The sequence below is a fragment of the Triticum aestivum genome, chromosome 6A, assembly GCF_018294505.1.
Source record: "Triticum aestivum cultivar Chinese Spring chromosome 6A, IWGSC CS RefSeq v2.1, whole genome shotgun sequence".
Classification (NCBI taxonomy): domain Eukaryota; kingdom Viridiplantae; phylum Streptophyta; class Magnoliopsida; order Poales; family Poaceae; genus Triticum; species Triticum aestivum.
The window spans coordinates 187,614,873-187,637,529 of NC_057809.1; the positions used below are offsets into that span (position 1 = coordinate 187,614,873).

At 44.6% G+C, this 22,657-nt stretch overlaps 3 protein-coding genes across 19 annotated transcripts; 2 read left to right on the plus strand and 1 right to left on the minus strand.

Moving 5' to 3' along the window:
* Positions 1 to 4,254: 4,254 nt before the first annotated feature.
* LOC123130540 (uncharacterized) lies at positions 4,255 to 4,991 on the plus strand. The gene has a single exon (XM_044550415.1). The coding sequence runs from the start codon at positions 4,342 to 4,344 to the stop codon at positions 4,693 to 4,695; it is 354 nt and encodes a 117-aa protein (XP_044406350.1). The 5' UTR covers positions 4,255 to 4,341; the 3' UTR covers positions 4,696 to 4,991.
* A 275-nt stretch (positions 4,992 to 5,266) lies between these two features.
* LOC123127217 (subtilisin-like protease SBT3.9) lies at positions 5,267 to 20,706 on the minus strand. Its single transcript, XM_044546799.1, has 10 exons — positions 20,608 to 20,706; positions 20,412 to 20,503; positions 20,180 to 20,277; positions 19,924 to 20,088; positions 19,189 to 19,805; positions 6,796 to 6,863; positions 6,424 to 6,690; positions 6,220 to 6,337; positions 5,975 to 6,146; positions 5,267 to 5,894 (listed from the first exon to the last, which is right to left on the minus strand). The coding sequence occupies exons 1-10, from the start codon at positions 20,686 to 20,688 to the stop codon at positions 5,356 to 5,358; spliced, it is 2,217 nt and encodes a 738-aa protein (XP_044402734.1). The 5' UTR covers positions 20,689 to 20,706; the 3' UTR covers positions 5,267 to 5,355.
* On the plus strand, positions 8,068 to 15,258 carry LOC123127218 (uncharacterized). Of its 17 annotated transcripts, none has more exons than XR_006462189.1 (7): positions 8,068 to 8,772; positions 9,287 to 9,527; positions 9,655 to 10,701; positions 11,138 to 11,337; positions 13,100 to 14,606; positions 14,822 to 14,907; positions 15,004 to 15,258. XR_006462189.1 is itself a non-coding variant. In XM_044546800.1 (4 exons), the coding sequence occupies exons 1-3, from the start codon at positions 8,534 to 8,536 to the stop codon at positions 9,700 to 9,702; spliced, it is 528 nt and encodes a 175-aa protein (XP_044402735.1). In that variant the 5' UTR covers positions 8,069 to 8,533; the 3' UTR covers positions 9,703 to 9,742; positions 10,223 to 10,308. The 17 variants fall into 17 exon arrangements, 1 of the variants encoding a protein (XP_044402735.1); XR_006462190.1 differs by lacking the exon at positions 15,004 to 15,258 and having other exon boundaries at positions 8,070 to 8,772; positions 13,100 to 13,265; positions 14,460 to 14,606; positions 14,693 to 14,935; XR_006462183.1 differs by lacking the exon at positions 15,004 to 15,258 and having other exon boundaries at positions 14,693 to 14,935.
* Positions 20,707 to 22,657: the final 1,951 nt, after the last annotated feature.

Sequence of the window (22,657 nt, forward strand, 5' to 3'; positions counted from 1 at the left end):
AAGATATGGGCCTTATTGGGTCAAGGGCGGGATAGACCAGACCCTATGGGCTGGTGCGCCCCCATATAGGCCGAATAGGAAGGGGAAAGGAAAAGGGGAAGAGAGAAGGAAGGGGAGGCAATTCGGCCTCCCCCTTCCTTCCCTCCTCTCTCTCCTTTCCTTCCCTCTCTGGAAAAGATGGTAGGGGGCGAATTGGACAAGGCCCCCAAGTAGGATTCCTCCTACTTGGGGCGCCCCATGGCTATTCCCCTCCCCCTCACACCTATATATATGTCGGGAGGGGGAGCCTAGAACACACAACAAAGATTGTTATTAGCCGTGTGCGGCGCCCCCCTCCACAGTTTACTCCTACGCTCATATTATCGTAGTGCTTAGGCGAAGCCCTGCGCGGATCACTTCACCATCACCGTCACCACGCCATCATGCTGATAAAACTCTCCCTTGACACTTTTCTGGATCAAGAGTTCAAGGGACGTCATCGAGCTAAACGTGTGCAGAACTCGGAGGTGTCGTACGTTCGGTGCTTGAGCGGTCGGAACGAGAAGAAGTTTGACTACAATAACCGCGTTGTCAAATGCTTCCGCTTTTGGTCTACGAGGGTACATGGACACACTCTCCCCCTCCCGTTGCCATCTCCTAGATATATCTTGCGTGAGCGTAGGAAATTTTTGAAATTGCATGCTACGTTCCCCAATAGTGGCGCCAACGGGCCATTTGCAGAGGCAAAAAAATTATCTGCTGGGCCTCCCGAAATAGTTATACTGTTGTTGGCATTGACTTCACCATCATTTTATTCTGCGTTGAGTGGTTCTATTAACTCATTGAGAGGAAGGAATTCTCCCTGATGGAGTTCCAAATCAATCTCATTTTCTTGTGGCATGGCGCAGTGGCCCTAACCAGGTAGCTCAACTTCCTCCTCATTCTTAGGAGGTTGCTCTTCTTCCATATATAGCCTGGTTATCAATCTCAATTCAGTGCAAGATGAAGATTAACTTGATGAGCCTCTGGTTGATTGTGTGTGGGGTGGAGATCATCATGCTCATGTTGTTGTAAAGGTCCCAGAAAGTGATTATGTTGATTAGGATGATAAACAACTTGTGGTGGTATTGGATGAGGATTATCCTGTGGTTGAACTGGATCTTCATCTGGTGGCACTACCCCTAGGATCTGGTGTTGCAATATCACTATAGGCACAGTCAGAGAACCAGACTGGAATGTGTCCCCCTCTCCAAAAACAATACTGGTGGGGATATCACTGAGTTTCTCAACTCTCACTTTAACCATGAGATTGGCCCTTGTACACCTAACTCTGTCCCATGTGAGAAACTTGCCAAATTTGTTAACTGCATTACTCAGTTCCTGAATGTTCCTTCTGTCAAATGGTACCCACACATTAAGATCCAAACATCTTTGTTTTCTACTAAACTTCTCCAGTTCAGACCTTGATTGTGCTTTTGGAAGATGACATGCACATCGGTGAACAGATGTGGGTTGTACTATCAAAGACACTGTTCAACTTAACATATGCCTACCCAAACGGGCACGGCTCAATCTCAGAAAATCCCAGTCTTTTGACCTCAAAAAAGTCAGATAATACCTCTCTGATGGTGTTAAAGGCGACTGGCAGATTCAGCATTGGCACAATCGTCACAATCGCCCAGTCCTCGTGGGTGGGTGGTGCTGCTCCGGTGATGACCCGAACCCTAGTAGGTCTTCCTTCCACCTGGATGCTCTGATGATTCGAAGGCAAAAACGGGGTGGGATCAAAAGGGAATGCGGCCATGTTTGAGGGGGTTTGTGAGGTCGTCGGTGGATGAATGCGGGATGGAAGATTAGGGTGGATAACCGCAATAAGGAGGCACTGGGTGGTGGAGTTTTGGGAAGTCCTTCAATGTTGGTTGTCTTCCCAGTGTGATTGCAGAGAGGCATTAATTGAGAAATCCTGGTTGGTCGGCTGATAGATTACCTGTGTAGTCTCAATCGCGGGAACAGTGGCATTCTATCTCAGGAATTCAATCGTCAAGTGCTTAGTTGGGCCGGGGCTTGCGGTTGCGTTATGCTGGGCTGGGTGTGACAGTCTCGGGCGATGTGGCCCCAACGCTTACAGGACCGACATTTGATACGATTGGTGCAGCTGGGCCGGGAGTGGCCCGATAGCAGGCAACATACACATAACGCATTTTGTGCATCATTTTGAACATGCGAAGATCCTACCCTATGATTAGTAACTGCAACATTGATGGTGTTCGTACCAGGGGGCCTAAATCGATCCGGAGATGGGGCGGAGTTTGAAAAAATGGCATGAGTAGGGGAAGATCTAGTGGCTGCATTGCTATGATCAGAATACGTCCCCGGTGATCTAAGAGCTTGGAGGTAATATTTTCTAGGATGCTTGCAAAAATGTGGGTCCATTCATCTTCTTTCTCCTAGAGGTATTGATCTAACTCCCAGCAAGAGTTGGGTCCCCCATTGCCCCAGAGCAGAAAATTGACATTGAGCATAGGGATAGTGATGTTACCTCCCTTGATGATGGAGAAACCTACTTCCTTGGATGAGACAAAGAATTTGAAAGACCAATTTTGAAGCCGTTGGACTTTGAAGAGGGAGGCATGACCACCGAAGCGGGATAGAAGAACCGTGCTTACAGATTCTTCTGTGAGTCTGATTTGAGACCGAGTGAACTTAGCAACTAGCAGAAATTCCTCCAGATCTTTACCCTCTATGAAGTTGATCGGGACGCCCCATTTTTCTCCAGACTTCCGCAGCAAAGTCCCGACCAATGTCAAAGTTGAGATCTGCAAGAGCCATGATGTCGTGACGGCAGAGGGAATTGGATGTGTTGGACTGAGCGAGGGTGGCTAGGGTCACCGGCGATCTTACCGGTGAAGATCGTGGACGCCAGGGCCGGAGTGGCCACCGGCGGGCTAGGAAAGGGGGCTAGGATCTCCCCATGTTTTTGCTTGCGAGACACAAATGTATTTTAGGCCAATCGTTAGATGAGATTAATTTGGAACTTAACTACCATTGCTTAGATTCATGACTTTGTCGCCATTCGGAGTGCTCCTCATCAGTGCATCTACAATAGTCACGAGACGGCCTCGACTGATGGGAATTATTCCACGGCTTGGCGTATAGGCTTCAATTCGAGGGGCGACGACGCCCCTTCAATGCCAATAAGGTTTGGAGGCTAGGATGGATCTCAAGTGTAAGTTTTTTCTTGGCTTCTTCTCAAAAGGAAAGCCCTCGCTGTTGATCGCCTTGTCCTCTAAGGATGGCCTCATGATAAGGTTTACGCTTGTTGCTAGGTGGCTCTCTATTGCACACAATTTGGCACTGGACTTGTCATCCCTTGAAGATTGGTGGAACTCGAACATTGCTCACCTTGATTTGCGAAGGAGAATTTTCCAGCAAGGTGGCCAAATTGTCATGTATATTCTTTGAAATGTATGAAAGGAGCGAAATGACCACGCCTTTAGCTTTAGAAAGGACGAGGCTTGCACGCTCTCTCCGCGTGCTTCGTTCCGTGCTCAAATATATGTATCTAGCACTAAAGTACATTTAGATACATCCATTTTGTGATAATTAATATGAGATGAAGGGAGTACTATAAGAGTGTAGCAAGACACATTTGATTTATTTATCTGTACTGTTGATTTATAAAGAAGTATAAGAGCTTTTAGATCATTAACAGAGGGGTATTTATAATAGTTAATCCAACGGCCAGAGCAATCTCCTCCCCCACGTTCCTTTTTCAGCCAAAGTACTCTAAAATATAAAAAATCCTGTATTGTCGTCTGTCATCCCCGATGAACCATCGTATTTTCTTCTCCCCGCGGAGGGGAGCCGTACGAGCCTGCGAAATAATCCGTGCAAGCACGGCCCCGTATTGACGACTCTGTGAACAGCGACGTGGCTGGCACAGCGGGCAGCCTCGCGTAGATGCTGGACCCCGGAGGCCGGAGGTGACTTTGACCCACGCGAGGACGGCTCGTCCACGTAAATATTCTTGGCGTCCTAGCATGCGAAGACCGATCCAGAGTCTACCGCAGGTTTCTGGAGAGAACTGTAGTCTGTTGCATGTTCTTGATCAGCTCCTCAACACCCGCTCCCAGCGTAACCGTGGCCCGTGGGGACGGTGCCCAGCCACACACGCCGAGCAACGCCCGCAACCGTCGTGACTCCCGGCTAAATCCGGCATCCCATCCCCGCCTTTTAAAGCGCGCGCCGCCGGGCCTCTCGTCCCGCTCGCCAGACTTCAGCGGAAAGGAAAAGCTCCTGCACGTACCCCACGTTCGTGCCGCCTCCACACCACCCGCCGTCTACAGCATAACCAGCACGGTCATGGCGCGCGTGTCGCTGATCCTCGCCGCCGCGGTGCTCGCGTGCGCGGTGCTCGCCACCAGGCATGCGGCCGCCGCCGGGGCCGGGGCCGCCGCCGCCGCCGCCGCCGGCCCGGCGGCCCCCGCCCCCGGCGGCTTCGCCTGCAACCCACTCAAGGACAAGACGTGCAAGCTGGGGGAACCCAAGGCGCCGGAGGACACGGAGGAGGAGGGCGGGCTCGGCACGAAGCTGCCGTCCCTGACGTCCATCTCCATTCCTGGCGCCGGCAAGGTCGACCGCGACGGCGATGGAGACACCGACGAGGACGACGAGCTGCCGTCGTTCGACACCCACATGACCATCCTCGGCCACTGAGAGGATCCAAGCCTGACTTCTAAGCACATGGTTGTAGTATCTTCTTGCATTTGCGTTGCTTGTGTAGTTGTGTTGCTGCCCAGAAGAAAGAAACAGAAAAAAGGAAAAAAGGAAAGAGATGAGAGAGTGAGCGTGTCACGATGATCCCCGCTAGCTGATGACGAAATTTGCCAGTTGCTCTTGTTTCTTGTTAATATCGTTCAAGTTCAGATATTAGTTCTAAATTCTAGTCGATTTGGCCTCGTTTTGGTCTTCATATTATTGGCATTGAATAATGTTTGAGCTTGGTCTACAAACCCTTTTTTCCCTCCGCCAAAACGTCCTCTCGTCCCCTCCGTCTTCTTTTCTTGAGTTGGAACCTGGTTGCATCTTCCGCGGGAATTGTAGAAACTTGTATGCTTTCAACCAAAATTTGTATACTAATTTTTATGTAACCTAGCTCAATTTTGTACAAACTTGTCTGATATATATAGTCAAAAGTTATGAGCACTTAGACTAATTGAAAAGTAGAAAGATGTAGCAGTCTCTTCACAAACAAGAATTAAAATATAAGTAGTACATTCCCTAATGATGTATATATAGGATCTTCAATGTTTTTTCAACAATTCATATGACAATCGCTCAAGTGCATGAATAAGGTATACACATAACTAGTTGAATTTATGATGTATCTCTCACAAAGTCTTGTACAACGGTTTGCACTGCAATAGGAATTCTCACTGAGTGGGTATTTTCATCCGACCATGTCAAACTCCCAAAGGTGTACCCACCTTGCACTCTCTTCCTTGCTATGAACATCACCGTAAACATCATGCTTTTGCTACCACCTCTTGTAAAACTGATCATAGATGGCTCCACAGTTACGATTATACCTGCGGGAGCCTCAACCGTCACTCGGTAAGTTGCTTCAACTGGCCCAACATTCATGACAGTGCGCCGGACTGTGATATTGTCTATGATGTCTGGCATGGCGATTGATGGGAGGTTAAGATTGCTGATATAGAACTTACAGTCATCTAACAATTCATTGGTGCAATTTAAGAACTTGTTGTAATCTCTTGCATTCATGCCGTAAACCAAGCCAGGGTCAATGGCCTTATCTGGATCTATATGGCCACCGCCAAAGTCGAATGGGGCGGCTAGTTTCCTCGGGACACCCTCTGCTTGGATCAGCACACCGAAATGATCGGTCATGGAAGCTACAACCATGCCACACACACAAGGTTTAGTCATACTACAATGTTGAGAAGAATTTCTTGTATCGTTCTCATGTGCATACCTGTAGTGATGATGGCAGACTTTATCATGGCAGGGGACCAATCCGGGTGAGCTGACTTAAGTAGTGCAACCACCGCGGATACATGCGGACACGCCATGGATGTCCCGGACATGAACACATAAGTGTTGCCCTTGGCTGCCAAGATGCTGACCCCAGGTGCAGCAACATCTGGCTGTTCATACGTAGGGATGTTTAACATCGTTTAACCTACTGTATAATGTTGTTTCATGTTATAAAGATGATACCTTGAGTATTCCTGGGAACGCGGCACTCGGGCCTCTTGATGAGAATGAGGCGACCATCGGCGACAACACTTGGTTCCCAATAACACTCATGGCAGGAGACACCTTCACCACTGGATTCCTATCAAGTCGTATGCCAAATATGAACTTCTTACAAGGAAAAAAATCACGGCCCCTATTTTGTTGGACAATGCGACATGTACTCACTTTGTTTTATCCAAATATGCGAGAATTGTGTGCGCGATTTCGAAGTCCACCACTACACATGCCATGTTGCCTTTACACATGGTCAAGATGTCAAGGATGTTGGCATCATATTGTGCAAAGATAAGGCCCTTCGCGCCGGCCTCCATTGTACAATTTATGACAATAGGAAGTGCTAGCCGAGGTGGTGTAATGGCCGCCTCTGCCGGTGCATAGCACAGAACAATTTTACCGGTGATGTTGCTTGACGCAAGCGACTGCATGCTACAGCTGCATAAAACAAATAAATTGAACACCGTTTCATAATCATTGTGATTTTAGACAAAGAACAAAATGGGAAACCAAAATGTGTCAAGTGATGCTTTATTTCATTACCTCCTCGCGTAAACAAGGGTCTTAAAGTCACTGATGTTCATAGATGCATTGTTCTGAAGAGATTGCCCCTGTGTTTGAAGTCAAACAAGAAAGAGTTCATCTGAACTTGATGTAGTGTTAACTATGAGAGGAGATAGTGTCGAGGGAGCTCCTATACGACGCTTTATGCGCCGATTCAGGCATCTGGCGCTCACTGCCGCACCTGGTGGGCCGACCCACGAACACCCAACGTAGAGAAAATGTATTTATAACACAACCCCCCCCCCCACACGCACACACAAAGAAAAAAGCGGCTCCCGTGAGGAACCGACCTTACGCCGTTTAGCTCCACTGTAGGTCGCCTAACCACTAGAGCTACAAGGTGCTACTCGATGATTGTAGGGTCAACTATTTAAGAACAAACTGTAGCCGCGCTTTGAAAAAGGTTCATCAATTTCAAAAAATTCACAAATTTGATTTTTTATTGATTTTAAAAAATATTCACAAATTTGAAAAAGGTCAATCGATTTTGAAAAATAGTTCATCCATTTGAAAAAATCGCCCATTTTAGAAAAACTTCATCAATTTTGGAAAAGCTTCATCAATTTTCTTTAAAATTCTAACAAAATTTAGAAGTTGATTGATTTGAAAAAAATCATTGATTTTCAATACAAAAATTACAAATTTGAAAAAGTTCATCGATTTTGAAAAATGTTCATCAATTCTGAAAAAAGTTCACAAATGTGAAAATTTTCATTGATTTTGAAAAAAAAACATGGATTTAAGAAAAGAAAAAGAAAAGCAAAAGGAAGAAAGGAAGAAAAAATAAAAGGAAAAAGGGAGAAGTGATCACAACTAGAGTCGTGGCCCGGGTGGTTGCTGTAGTTTATCAAGTAGAAAGTAGATCCTGGGTTCAACTCATAGCGTGCAGGTTTTTGCGGTTTTAATAGGAAAAAGGAAAAGGCCAAACGGGCCGGCCCCTCTCAGAGGGGGGGGGGGGGTGTGCACCGGTTTGCGGTTAACACCTTAATGGGTGCAACTGACATTGAATAGGAAATGCCTAGTTTCGAGGACATACCAAGTAAACATTTATCCAGGGGAGGGGGTATAATAACAAATATCTCTACTCCTAATAGAGCAGTTGATAGTCTTCGCCGGTTAATTTTCGTCCCACCTCCGCTGGTTTACTTTTGTCCTAAAATTTCGTAGATTAATCAGGGACAACTCCCACTTCCCAGGTTTTTTTCGGTCCCAACTCCCACCCCAACCCACGTACGCACCCAAAAAACCGGCCCTCATCCACCTCTCGACCCACACCAAATAGGGTTTCCGTCCGCCACCGCCGCTCGCATCGTCGCCTTCTCCTCAGCTCTTGAGCTCCCACCCCTCTCGCTCGCCAGTCGCCTGTGCCCCGAGCCCCCACTAGCCCGACCTTGGAGGAGGCTGCGGTCGCCGGATCCAGCCATGGCCGTCACCAACGCCCTCCTCTCCATCGCCGCAGGCCCATGTTGGATTCAGCCGGCGTGCCGGCCGAGCGCGCAACCCTAACCTCAATTAGGAGCCCGAGGGAGGGGGAGCGGGACTGGAGCTCGATTCAGCCGCCGTGCCTTGGATTCAGCCACCGTGCTATACCCGGGGGAGGGGGGAGCGGGACTGGAGCTTGATTTGGACAGGGGGCGGTTTGTGGCTCCCGTGCGCGTTGAAGATCCGGCGGCGGCCGCGTCCTGCATCAACGGCGCGACGAGGAATCATAGGACAGATGGGAGAGATGAGGAGATGGGAGGAGGAAGGAAGGAACGGGGAGGGACTCACCGACGCGGTGGCACTCGCCGGAGGCTGGCTGGCGGCAGGGTCACACGAAAACGGCGGCACGCGTGTGGCACCCTCCCCGGCGGCGCGAGCAGGAAGGAGGAGGTGCACAGGAGGCGTAGGTGCTACGGTGAGATGGGCTTCAGATGTGCAGCCGGCCCTAGCGCTGCAACTTCTGCATCAGAGAAGGTTTGTGATGCAAATGCCTACTCCTTTACTCTTTTTTTATTAGTTTCAACTGATCGTATCGGTTGGATTAGCACATATTATCTGTGATTCCAATGCCTTCTCCTTTCCTCTGCTATAGAATTTCCTCTCTTGTCGATAAACTTTAGTTTCCAGTAAAAACCCCGTGCGTTTGCTTTTTTCCTGGGTGAAAGCACTGGAGGTTTTGTTCATGCATGAACCTTTATTTATTTTTCCTCTTATATTTTTTCTATCTTGCATGATAGGAATGTAGTTATGATATACTCCCTCCAACCCAAAATAAGTTATTTTGGGACGGATGGAGTGTATCTTAACTGAATATTGTATCTCATCAACTGAAAAATGTAGCAATCAGTCACACATCGAATATTCAATTTACATCTTTCTGGTACAAAGACATCAATTATCTTCTATTTGCATCCATGTGCGTAGACATTCTCATGAAGATGGCCATGTTACTTTTAGGTGGAAGATAATCTGTTCAATCTTTTCAAAGGTACATTGGTGAAATGCAGCAACCAGATAAAAGAAATGCATTACTCCATCACCACACTGATGCTCCATCTCCCTCTGATGGCAAGTGCGACCCTGATGAAGCTGCTCCCCTACATCAAGGACTACCCCAACAGTGCGGCCTTGATGGCACAACTCCCATACACCAAGGACTAGCCCCATGGTGCGGCCACGACATCACTGCTCCCCTACACCGCCGACTACAACCTGAGATCTTAGAACAGGTGCAGAACTTACACAAATTCCATCTCCCTCATTTTTGATCAATTACATCTATATTCTTGCTTGCAAGGTCATGTGGATTGTTTTTATTATTATGGCCAGTCGTGAGATCGATTGTTTTGGATGCAGGTTTGCAGGTTCATTGGAACAAATGTTCAAAAGGAAGATGCACAGTAAGAATTACAGTAAGAAGTTCAACTACGAGCCCAGACATGAGGTATTTTAACCGCCAACAGAGGGTGTGTTGCGCTAAAAAATAGTAATCTTCGCTCCAAATTCTTAGGTCACTGGCCCAGGTTAGTGCCCATTGTCATTGTGCATCTCTGTTAACTATTTTAGAACTAGCACAAATCTGAGTAGGGCTGGAACAAAATGAACACCCAGGGTTCGAGTACCTCTACTATGATATAATTATCTTCCAAACAGGTGTCATTTCCTTATCAAGATGGTTCTCGTGATTTAGGAAAACTAACAACACCTCAATGGTCTTCGCACTAGATTAGCTGTAGGATCCATTTTCTGGAGCATTTTGATTTTGGTGGACTATTTAGATACTTCCATACATACACTTTACTGAAGGTTATTTTGACGGAACGTTAGCTTGGAAGCTTTTCCATACTTTTTGTAACTATCCTTCAGCAAAACTAGATGCAGTTTGTGTTGTGATGAAATTAAGATTGCTCACAATATTTTGCAGGATAAAATTAATTACAATGTAAGTTCTTTGGTGTGTGATCCATTACAATACAGGAAGTTTGTGGTTTATGCCATAAAATTTCAGTTAATATTTGGTACATGAAGTGATCTAAGTCTGCCACACTGTTTGCATTTGTAGCTTGCTTTGTTTAATAAATAGATTGATCTTATTTTCTATAAACTTTTTTATTTAACCTACTAACTTCAAATACATTATATTTGATCCTTCAAGGGGCAAAATAGTTCAGCTCTTTGTTTTACAAGTTTCAGGATTGAAGGGGGAGATGCTACAGCAGTACAACTACAAGTTCCCTTGCTTCTTTGTAAGGGAACCAATCAACTAACTTAATGAGATTGATGCACGAGAGCTTCTAGATGTTCTTCTCGATCTTGAATATTCATTTTCTCCAACTATGCAAGATTTGCTTGTGTATAAGTTTGATAAGGCCAGGGGCAAGAACAAAGTGGTTGATTCATTGAGTAAGTTCATCCCTCAGTTAGTTTAACTTGGCTGCTTGTGTCCCATAAGGTTGTACAACCTTTTGCAGCATCTAATCTACTAACACATGGTTAGATTGAATTTGTGTAGTTTCTCATTGTATTCATGCTTTGTAGTCACCGTCTCAAATTTATTTAATTGCTTCAGTTAATTCCATTGGTTAATATGTACTCTTTACTTTATTTGGTTACAAATATAAACCTGCATTACTCATGCCCTTGATATATAATATCATTCGTTCAGGGTGGTTGAATCCACTATAGGGAGTTCTTTAAATTCGCATGTTGTGTTAGTGCATTGTAATTTGTTTGGTACATACGCTGCAATCAATTAGCAGCCACAAGCTTTCCTTTTTCTTTAGCACTATTTTTTCAACTGCAATTGATGCTTTCATTACAGTTAGTTTTATTTTTCCAGATGAAGTATGCGTTATGTACAGTCCTCCAGAATTCAGAAATTGATCTATAATTCTGTGAAGAGAAGGTTTTCAAACCCAAAGGAGCATTGGCAACCTTAGGGACTTGGGCGCCAACGTGTAGTCCCAGCAGAAGTTGCTCACCCGGAAGGTGGTCTTCTCCAAGGCCTCCCTAGCCTTTGAACAAGACCGCTCCATCAAGGTATCTACACACGTTTCCAATTACCAAACATATCTTTTCTCTTGGGCCACAGGACAATATCTTCGTCTTAATTATTTGAATCCATTATTAAATCTTATTCTTTAGTCGAGTTGAATCTATGAGTCTCCCATGGAGCAATGTCGTCTTTGTTAGGCTGCAATTATATGCCTGGGGGTGGTCAAACTGAAAAGTTCAGGGGAGATTCAGATTACATGTGGTAGTGCTGAACATTGTTGTGGCGTTCATCGAATGTGGTAGTGCGTATAAGGTTGTAGCCTCGGGTTAAACTAAAAATATATCTGCAATTTGCTTTTACAGTGTCTAAGAGTTAATGATGTCTAGAATTGCTGCAAATTAATTAATTATTATGGTACCATGTAGTGGTACACTGATTATCTGCCGTTAAGTAATTAATTGAACATTATTTTTGTGTTCATCGATTGTGGCAGTGCATAGGCTGTTATATCTTCAGTTTAAACGAAAAACCATCTAAAATTTGGATTTACATTGTCTAACTGTGAATGGTGGCTAGCTTCGGTTGAAGCTGAAATACCAAAGATCACACTAGAGTGAAAAAACACCCCCGCGTCGCCCTCCTCTGGCGACTCGAGGGGCGACTCCACCCGCGCGCCGCCGGGACTTCCCCTCTCCCCGCTCGTCTCGCGTCCCGGTGCTGCAGGATCGAGCTCGTCCCGCGCCCAACGCGGCTAGACGGAGCTCGTCTCGCGCACGGTGCAGCAGGAGTGACCTTTGGATCGAGCGGTTGCGGCGATCCGGTGTCATTCCTTTGGGATGCGACGTGTCTCGGGTGAGGTGGTGTCGAGGTCTTGGATGCTAGGGCGGCGGCCCTGGTGGTGGTAGCGCGGTGCTTGTGGGCAGAGCCCGTGCCTTGGTGCTGCCCGGTCACCATGGCCGTGTGGGCAGTGTGGTGTCCAGGGTGTGGCGTTCGGTGGCGATGAGTGTTGGCCGAGGTGAAAACCTGTTCTATCTTCGAACGGACCGGCGGCGGCGAAGATCGTTCCCTTCTTGAAGGCGTCGTCGCGGCTCTCATTGCCTGTCATACGGTTCCGGGGGAAACTCTGATCTTTGGATCGGGCGGTGGCGGCGATCCGGTGTCGTTCCCTTCCTGAAGGCGCCGCCTTGGAGCACATGGTTCGTCATATGTAGCTTCATCTCTGTGTGGGTAGTGCTAGGAGTGGTGTTGCTGCGCTCAGCACCTATGTATCCTGCCCTGGGTGTGTGCGTGTGTTGCGGTGGCGGGCGTGTGTTTGTACTGGGTGCTTGTTGATTGATGCTTTATATATAAAGCGGGCCGAAAGCCTTTTTCGCTAAGATCACACTAAAATTCTTTTTTTTAAAGCTCTCATGGCTGAGTTGAATTTCTTCTTGGTCGGTTTAGTAGACGGAAAGTTAGCCTCGTCTCCAAATTCTGAAATACGGAGTATAATTTTTGTTTACTAAAAAGATTAATTGACTTTTAACAGCTGGGGTGATGTGATCTGTTTTTCAACCATGTTAATGTATACTTTTGGAATGGAAAATGAATCTATATCTATTTGTTTAAACAGAGAGAGGACCTGTTTTTCAACCGCATTAATGTATACTTTCGAAACAAAAATGACATTATATCTATTTTTAAGCTTTTCCAAAATTGGAAGCTGGAAGATGTATACTTTTGGCTGCACAGTGATTTTTTTCTGCCTATCCGTCCATTCTACTGAACCTGATCATCTCTGATTAGTGTTGTTCCTACTTCTTTCAGGGTAAACCATTGAGTGGCAATGATACATGTGTGTCCATACGACATAGTGATTAGCAGCATGAGGTGCTGAGCACATCGCGTGTGTGTCTGTATGTGTGCGCTGATATGTGGTTCATGAGGAACAAACTGATTAAGCATGCTCCAAAGCTACGAGTGACTGAACTAGGTATCTTTTCTATTTTCATGGTGAAGCCTGGTTTTAACTGCTAAAGAATAGCAGGAGATGGAATCATTGAAATATAATCAATTCTTAAGTAAATGAACTGAGACTTGATGGTTGTGTGTTATTGGTACAATATGTATTTTGGGCCTGAATTGTGAAGCAAATCGAGAATTCCTGGTTACTTATTATTAGTATAGTATACCTTTTTTGGGCCTGAATTCTGAACCTTGCTGATTTTTTTGGTAGTGTGTTATCAGTGTATATGCATTTTTGGCCTGAATCCTTAACCTTATCTAGGTATTGATTTTCTGCAATCAGTGAAGCACTCATGGTCATGCGTATTTGTTAGTCTACATTACTTATAGATTTAGTTGTTTTGATATGTATCCATTCGTCGGTTAGTTAACTGAAATTTGTTGGCAGTGGTTCTTTATGTTCTTTAACTGTTATACAGAAGCAGCGGACTGAAACATTTAAAAACAATCAGCTCTTTATGAATTAACTAAAGACTTGATGGTTGCGTTATTATTATAGTATATACATTTTTGGGCTTGAATTACAAATCTGATTCAAATATCCTTGTTTTGTGTTATTATGATGGTAATGTTATCGAGCTTTGTTAATGTTTTTTTCCTTTCCTTCCTGAACTTCTGATACTCTCTGCACTGATGAAATGTTTTTGCACGTCAGTTAAGTACCAGGGCAACCACAGATGATGTTCCTTCCTTTCATTGAGTTGCCTTACTGTTATGTCGTCCAACTTTTTGTTAATATACACACTCGACAACTTACTGTTATAACGTCCAACTTTTTGTTAATATACACACTTGATTCTGGAACCCATGAACTCTTTGTCTCTCCGAGGACATGTTTCACATCTACTCCTGTTTGTAAAAAAACATTATAGTCTATTATGTGTTATATAGTCAAAAAATACATAATTGGTTCTCTTCTATGTGCTTTCCTTAATGAATACACTTGGTTCACAAAAGCCTTAGCATAATTTGTTGAACAAGTTTTGCCTAATTTTATTTCTTGCATCTCCTGTGGTAAGTTTTATTTCTTGGTACTTGTAAAATTGTTCAGATTACTTAGCTTCGTTCAACTGCTGTGTTGACTAAATCTACTGTGCCTATAAACATACGTGCTTGCCCGTGACCATGTCGGCTATGTTGTTATTCTTTCTTGAATTGGTAGGTTGAAACCAAGAGGGCATTGTAAACTTTGATGACACTTTGTGGGAAACCAATTACTTCATGGCCAGAGGTGATTTTGGAATGGAGATTTCAGTTGAGAAGATATCCCTTGCACAGAAAATGATGATCTACAAGTGCAACCTTGCTGGTGAGCCTGTTGTCACAGCGATTGTAGGCAACATCCATTCCAATTGTCCATTGGTTTAACTGCAGTTTTTTATGTACAATTTATAGGCCGGACTGATTTTTTTTTACTTGCCCTGATGAAGCTGTAGACTATACACATAAGTTGCTGATTTTGCATGCTATACTTGTGTAAATGTTGTTCCACCTTCCCACTTTGTAATTTCATGGCCATTTCAGATGATCTAGACATTTAATGTATGGAATTTACATTGGCACTAAATAAGGAATATTGAAAGATAGTATGCCACAATATCTGTTATGAGGTAAAAAATAATAATTTTCTCACTTTAATATTTTAGTCATGACTTGTATTTTTATTTACTAACCTCTCTTCATAATTTTTTTTGAATTATATTTAGCTTTTCAGAAAGTTGTAAAGAATAGTTCTATTTTTTGTGGGTAGTCAATCAAATTATGGTTCTTGGTTGAAGCCCTCTTGATGACATCATGGAGAGATTAAGAACATCAGCAACATCTTGCGGTGTTCCTCCTCATCGTTGTTGTCACCACCGAATAATGACGACCAGCTCATTAGACCGCTACTAGAGCATTGGAGCCTTCTTGAGAAGGCAACACACCTGAGATCCGGAGAGAGTGCGCGAGAGAGAGGGGGAGAGAGCGAGGGAGCGAGGGAAGGGGGAATTGGGAGAGAGATCTTGCACACATTGGTAGGAAAAACATGTTCTGAAATATAAATGAGATTTGATGGTAAGTCATCATTGTGTTTGTTCCCTATCTGTCAGATACCATAACCTTAATGTCGGATGTGTTGTAGAATTATTTTTTTGATAAATATATTTTAAACCATTGATATTTTCGTATGATTGTAAATTTGTCCATCCACGTATCACCTCAAGGAACATTTTTAGTTGATGGATGGAAGAAAGAAAAAAAGAAGTCGCCAATGCAGCCCGTTGCAACGCACGGGCGTTCTACTAGTAAGAATAGTTATGTTGTTTGTCCGTCAGTTTTGCCACCTTTATTGCATAAATTATGGATAATGTTTTTCCTTGCAAAGCTTATAAAGAAGATAAAGGATTATGTTGACATTTCAAATATATCTTCATATGCAAAAAGAGCCACAATGAACATTCAATGTGTTGCTTCCATTAGAGCATCTCCAATTGGACCGAACTAATTTGACCCGCTATTTGTCCGCGGGCACATCTGGACAATGTCCGGGCTTGTCCACTCCGAACCCCTATTTGCCCATGCACACAGTCGTCCTCAAAATTGTTTGGGCACATGAATATTATTGTGTGTGTGTGTGTGTGTGAGAGAGAGAGAGAGAGAGAGAGAGAGGGAGAGAGGTCTAAAGTGGGTCAGGTTCGACGTGTTGGGGTGACCGGGGAACGCTCATTTCCTCCCCATATATAGGTTGGGTTTGGGGTTTCGTGGACAACCTAGATATACGAGGATGATTTGAGGTGTCTGATTGGAAAGACTATTCCTTTCTCTCTTCTGTTCGGGCACTGTCTGGGCTGTCAGCTCGGATATATAGGGACAATCTGAGAGGTCCGATTGGAGATGCTCTTAGCAGCTAGTTGCTTAAAATCAGCTTCATTGGATTGACCTACATATCTCCAAAATTTAGACGACATAATTAATATTTCTATGAACATCAATATGTGGAAGTAAACTAGATATTTGAAGTTTAACATTCATAGTCACTTGGTAAATTCTTGCAAATACAAAAATTCAAAAATGAATAAGTATTATAAAATCATGTAGCATGAATATTCTTTCATCTTTATAAGTACGCTTTTCGTTCCATAATAAGAATCGCTGATTTAGTACAACTTGTACTAAATCAGAGACACGTAATATGAACCGAAAGGAGTATATATCTATAGAAAAACTTTGAAAAATATCGTTAGTTGTGCCATGGTTCGTAAAGAAGGATATCTACCCAATCAGTTGCATGTGAAGGATATCGTTAGTTGTGCCTTTACTAGTGCCAATATGTTGGCTTTTATTTTTTCGCTTGTCAAACTATCTGCGATTGGCCGTGCATTCCTATCTATGCAGAGGTCGGATGTTACTCATTATGCTTTGTATCCGTTTGATACTATATTTTAAGTTAATAAAATCGCCCTTTATTCTAAAAAAGTAGTATGAGTTGATGACTATGTAACGCTTTATATATTATACTAGTAGCACCTAAAAGCAAGTATAATAGTGGGCTTATAGCCGAGTGAGGGCTTTTGGAGGCCGAGCTCCACGGAGCTCGTTTTCAAAATACGATTTTCCATTGCGTGAAAAAATTTGAAAATGTTTGTATACACTCTCACATATGTGTATTACGTATGTGCAAAAATTCATAACCATATACTTTCACACGTGGCGTACAGAAAAAAGACAAAAACATATTTCTAAAATGGGCCGCTTTTTTTGTTGTTGGGCCGGAATTTTGTCTTTTTTGTACAGCCTACAAAATACAAAAATTTCAAATGATTTTTCCACACGCACATGCGGAAATCTAATAAGTTTCGATGGAATTTTTTTTGAATTTATTTGAAACTTTGAAATATGACTTTTGATTTTTTTCAAAAATACCGAGCTCCCTGGAGCTCGGCCTCCGTTGGCATTTTCCGGCTTATAGCCTACTTACATGACACTTTTGCATATGTGAAGGAGAGATATATTAAAAAGTAAGAGGAGTGGACTCTCATGCAAAAAGCCTAACTATATGCATACTTCTAGACAAATATAATAAATGTGAAGAAAGAAAAAGAGAGTAGGTAAATAAAATAGTGATGTAATAGCCAACCTTAACCCACACTACTATAGAAGTAACTATAAATGATGACAATAGATGAGACGACAGATTTCTATAGCCAATAGTTTGCTATACTATTAGCCATGCGCTCGCAAAAATAATGTTGTAAGGCTCTAGACCTACTAATATATCTAATAAATCATGACGTCAAGGAATATATAAAATTCATTTTGATAACAATGATTTTCTATTTCGGAGTCGTCTGATATTTTTAGAGGTCTGATTAAATTATACATACCATGAAGCCTAAAATTGCATGAAATGATTTTTGACAATTTTAGACGTACGTAGGAATATGCATGCATATATTTGCCAAAATCTGAATTTACCCCGGAACCATTAACATGCATTGATTTAGAACCGGTAATAAAAACAGTACTCAATAATAGTAAAAGCCAACCCTCGCGTCATTTTGTAACATACATTGTACGAGTAGGTGGGCTGAACTCGCACCCCTCGCGTCGCCTCCCCCCGGGCGATGCCAGGGGGCCCAACCCTAGCGCCGCCAGCACCTCTCCCTCCACCCCCTCCTGCTGCCGCCGCCGCCGCCGGTGGGCCGCGGTGGCGGCGGGCCCGGTGCCAAAGGTCCTGGGCGGGGGGAGGCGGCGGATCCCATCTGAGGCGGCGGGGGCGGCCCTTCTCATGAGATCCAATGGCGGCGGGTAGGACGGAGTATCCGGGTTGTGCGGCGAGGGCCCGAGCACCATCGTCGGCGGAGCGGCGGCCCTACATGGACGGCAGCGGTGGCAGTGCCCCATCCGGCGAGGTGGGCTGTCCTGCTCGTGATGGTGACAACGGCTACTGCGGATCCAACGCCCCGTTTGGATCCGTCGCAGGGAGGCCTTTCGCCGACCGGCGGCGCGTGGAGGGACCGGTGAGGAGATGTCGGATCTCCGTCGGAGTACCGACGGCAACATACGTCTTCGCGACGAGGTTCCGTTCGGTTCCAGCCAGCCACGAGGTCGGGAAGACGTGGCTTCCGATGAAAATCGCGCCAGACTGTGGTCTTGGCGGACGATGGCGGCATCTCAGACGTCGTTTCCTTCTGGAGGCATCGTCGTTGCAGGTCTCATCAACCTGATCGGGAAGTTCCGGGGGAAACCCTAGATCTGGGTCTACCGGATCGGACGATGACGGTGCTATCGGTATCGTTCTCCCTCATGGGGGCATCGTTTTGGAGCGAGTGTTGGTTGGAGGGGACAAGAGGAGGAGCGGTGTTTCATCTGCTTCATTGATGACGGCGGATCTCGGCGGCGTGGCGCAGTGGAGACTCGGCGCCTGATGATCGGAGATGGACTCGCGCAGGAGGGTGACACTGCCTGGCGTCATGGTGGCGTCGGCGGCAGTTGGACCGGCCAAGGTTGATGCAGTAGTACAGCTCTGAAGATGAATTCGTGCATGTGGCTGCGGCGGCCTCATACCCGGCAGGGCTCCTGGTTGAGAAGCACGTCGGACTGGTGGGTGTCCATACCCGGCAGGCGTTCTGAGTGGGACCTCAAGTATTTAGATGTTTAGATTTGGCTGCATGGTCTGTTTGGTATTAGGCCCAGACTTTCAGCGCCCCTACATCAACTGGATAAGGATAGCGACAGTCGTTGCTTAGTTTGGTGGCTTTAGTCTTATTGTTGTATGACTCTGTACAGTCTTGTGTCAATAATTAATAAAGTGGCCGTATGCATCGTCCAGATGCAGAGGCCGGAGATCGTCCTCCTTTTCTAAAAAATAAAATAAAAGTAAAACCCAAAATTGTTTGTACGGTACTTACCATTAACTTTTGTTTACTCCCGAGCGATATCATTGTAGGGAAAGACCGGTCTATGGTGCTAGCAGCCACCGTGGTGACCCAAGGCACAGCATTCCACGCCGTTTGCGGCACAGGTCCGCCGTTCCCGGCAGAGAACACGACGGAGATCCCTCTCTCGACGGCGTGCAGCGTCTCAAAGAGCTCGCTGCCTGCCTGTCCCAGCGAAAGTGACAGCACGTCCACGCCGTCGTCTATGGCGTGGTCGAGGGCCGCAAGGACCCCCGCGTGGGAGCCCGATCCACGTGCCCCCCACAACACCTTGTAGATTGCCAGTCTGGCGCGTGGCGCCCCGCCGCGTGCCACCCCGGCGGCAAGGCCTCCGTAGCTCACGTTCGGAACCTGCCCGCCGGCGATGGTCGAGGCGACGTGCGTGCCGTGGCCGCTGAGGTCCCTGGGCGACATGTACTCGCCCTTGAGCTCCTCATCGCTCATGTCATCGCTGAACCATCGTGCGCCGATGATCTTTCTGTTGCAACTCGTGGCGTCGAACTGCTGTCCGGCCTGGCATGTGCCTCTCCACCTCGCCGGTACCGGACCATAGCCGCTGTCGTCAAAGCTTCGTGATTCAGGCCATATCCCTGCAGCATGCATGCACAGGCATGGAGCCGATTGATTATGTCCCCGACTCTCTGAGTCCTTTTGTTTTTCATTTGGATGTGGTGATGGTGATTTTAAGCTAGAAATGTGGTTGCAAACCTGAATCCATCACCCCGATGATGACATCTTCACCGTACTTTGCCTTTTGCAGGAGGCCTGAATCCTCTGGCGGTTGGTCGTGGTCAAGGCCGAGGAAGTCCCAGCTCCGAGTCGTGTGCGCTTCGTGGTAAATGTTGGGCCTCACACTGACAACATCAGAACATTCTACAGTGGGCGCGTGTTGATTAGTTTCTGTGGATTATGCATGTAAGATGCAATGATAACATGCTGAGGCCATCTTATGAATAATGATTACTTGCAAGTGTCGCAGCTTGAGAGTCGGTGAGCATGGCGGCAAAGCCAGAAAATCCGTGCCTGTAGCTGTAAACTATCGACTTCATGGCTTCGTTCTTGCTGTTGCCAACGGAGAAAAGGTGAGCAAATTATATCAGTTTCGTTGTAATATGTATATCAGGCACTATGAACTACTAGCTACTCGCTAAAACCACGACACTTGTTATGAAAACGGAGGGAGTACTAGCTAGTACCTCCCAAAAACGGAGGTTAGTATGTCGTGGTGTGACGCGGTGACCATGGATGGATCATCATGTTTCTTCTCCCCCATGTACACTATATAGAGCTGGAATTCATGACACGATGTTTTCAAGAACTCATATCAGAACAAGACGACCGTTTTTTTTGTTTGAAAAGTAAGTCTTTTGAAAGAGGAATCATGCATCTTACTTTGCTCGACGCATCCGCCTCGGAAAGAGGCGACAGTGCCGCCAGTAGCAGGGTGCAGGCGAAAGCTCTTCTCATATCCATGTCTGGTTTGGGGACAAGTGTTATGTTTGTCAAGTGAGTATCCTTTTGTTCTCTCATGTGTATGCATAAATACAGCCCCAGACATGTTCAGCCATGGGGTGCAGGTAAACAGTTCATAGACCAACACGTGAGAAAAACTACCATGTACCCGATCAGATAACCATGAAACCCAATATGGTATTCAGGTTTCTGATGTAATGACCTCGTCGACGTGTAGTTATAACTCATAGGAAAGTTGACAATCGTACGTGCAACGGAATTTCATAGAGTTTGGTAGACTTTTGGCAGAATAATAAAACATTCCACGAGCGACGAATGGTTTGGCTGATTCGTTTTTCTTATAGACAAGTTTACAGATAAGGCAATACTATCGGTTTATTGGCGATGACGTACATGCATTTTCTATTTTCTTTAAGGCCGACGTAGGGTGCCTTGGACATCCTTCTAAGCGCGTCTTTTTAAGATTCATTGCATCATGGATGACATGGAATGGCCAAGCAAGATGAAATCAACAAAGCAAGAAAATGGTATCATCAACAAATGAGAAGCAAGCCTTTAATCAACCCTTGTTCGGTTGTTCATGAGCTTTCTGACGAGTATAGCTAGTCCATTAGCAATTACTCCCTCCTTTCCGGTTTATAAGGCTCAATTCAAAAATCTCACCAACCAAGATAGATGATGAGTGGTGAAATATTTTTTATAGTTTACAAAAACATCCAATTAATGCTCTTATTTTCCTCAAAAAATTATGTTTACGAATGCATTATTTGCAATGTATGCATGCATAAAGTGCATGCATTGGTCAGTTTTCTCTTAATACTTGCATGCAATGATTTAATGCACCTTGAAGTCTGAACATGTGATGAAGAACAACCAAATTGAGCCTTATAAAATGGAAAAATTAAAATTTTAAGATAAGCCCTATAAACCGGAAAGGAGGCAGTATGTCAAAAAGACAGGGTGATACCGAAACCCCTGCCTAGTCCCTTTGAAAATGGAGAAATAAGGCGAACCAACATGTGGTTATATGGGTAGGAGGACCTTGGTATCCCCATCCCGCCAGGATTCAAGTATTAAACTTGACGTTGATGCTCGCATTTTTCTATATTTATTTCAGTCTTCTTGCTATGTGCATTAAGTGAGAGGAGACGTTTTCGTTGACTATGAAGACGTCTGTGTCGATTTCGTCAATCTTAAGATGATGTGGCGATTTAGTCTTTCAAAGATGCTCATAGGGATAGGATGCGAGTGCGTGCACTCATAGGGATGAGTGTATGTGCATATGTATTAGCGTCTCATTTATACTATGTTAAAAAAAAGAAACCGAAAAATTAAGGACCAATCTGCTCTCCCTCTCATGGATTTCATAACCCAATCACATCATTTTCAGCAAGCACGCATCACTGGCTTCGCAACCTAAACCACAATCCTAAAACTAATGAGAAATGTACCACACAACCTATGAAGCCACGTCGTCATGTATCTTCATGCTTTACTCCTCTTCTGTGAAGATGCCTAGTGCTATGAACGTATATGGAAGTCTTCATAATCTTTACATTTTCTTCACCTTTTTTTTCAAAATTTGTTCACTTTTAAAAATTTGAACAAAATTTATAATACTTTTTTGAAATTTAACTTTGTTGTGAACATACATGTTTTCAAAATTTTGTTCACAAATGATTACGCCTCTTCTGAAGATGCCTAGTTCATTGAATGTACATGGAAGTCTTTGTAATCATTACATTTCGTATATGAACGTTCATGATTTCAAAAATTGTTTATGTCTTTCAAAAAAAATCACATTTGTTGAAAAATGTTGTTCATGTGTCCAAAATTTGTTCATAATTCTAAAACAATTGTTCAGAATTTCAAATGTGTTTGTAATTTCGAAAGGTACTTTTTCGAAAACATTGTTCACATTCTAAAAAAATGTTCATATTTTTCAAACCACAATTCAGAATTTTTTTCC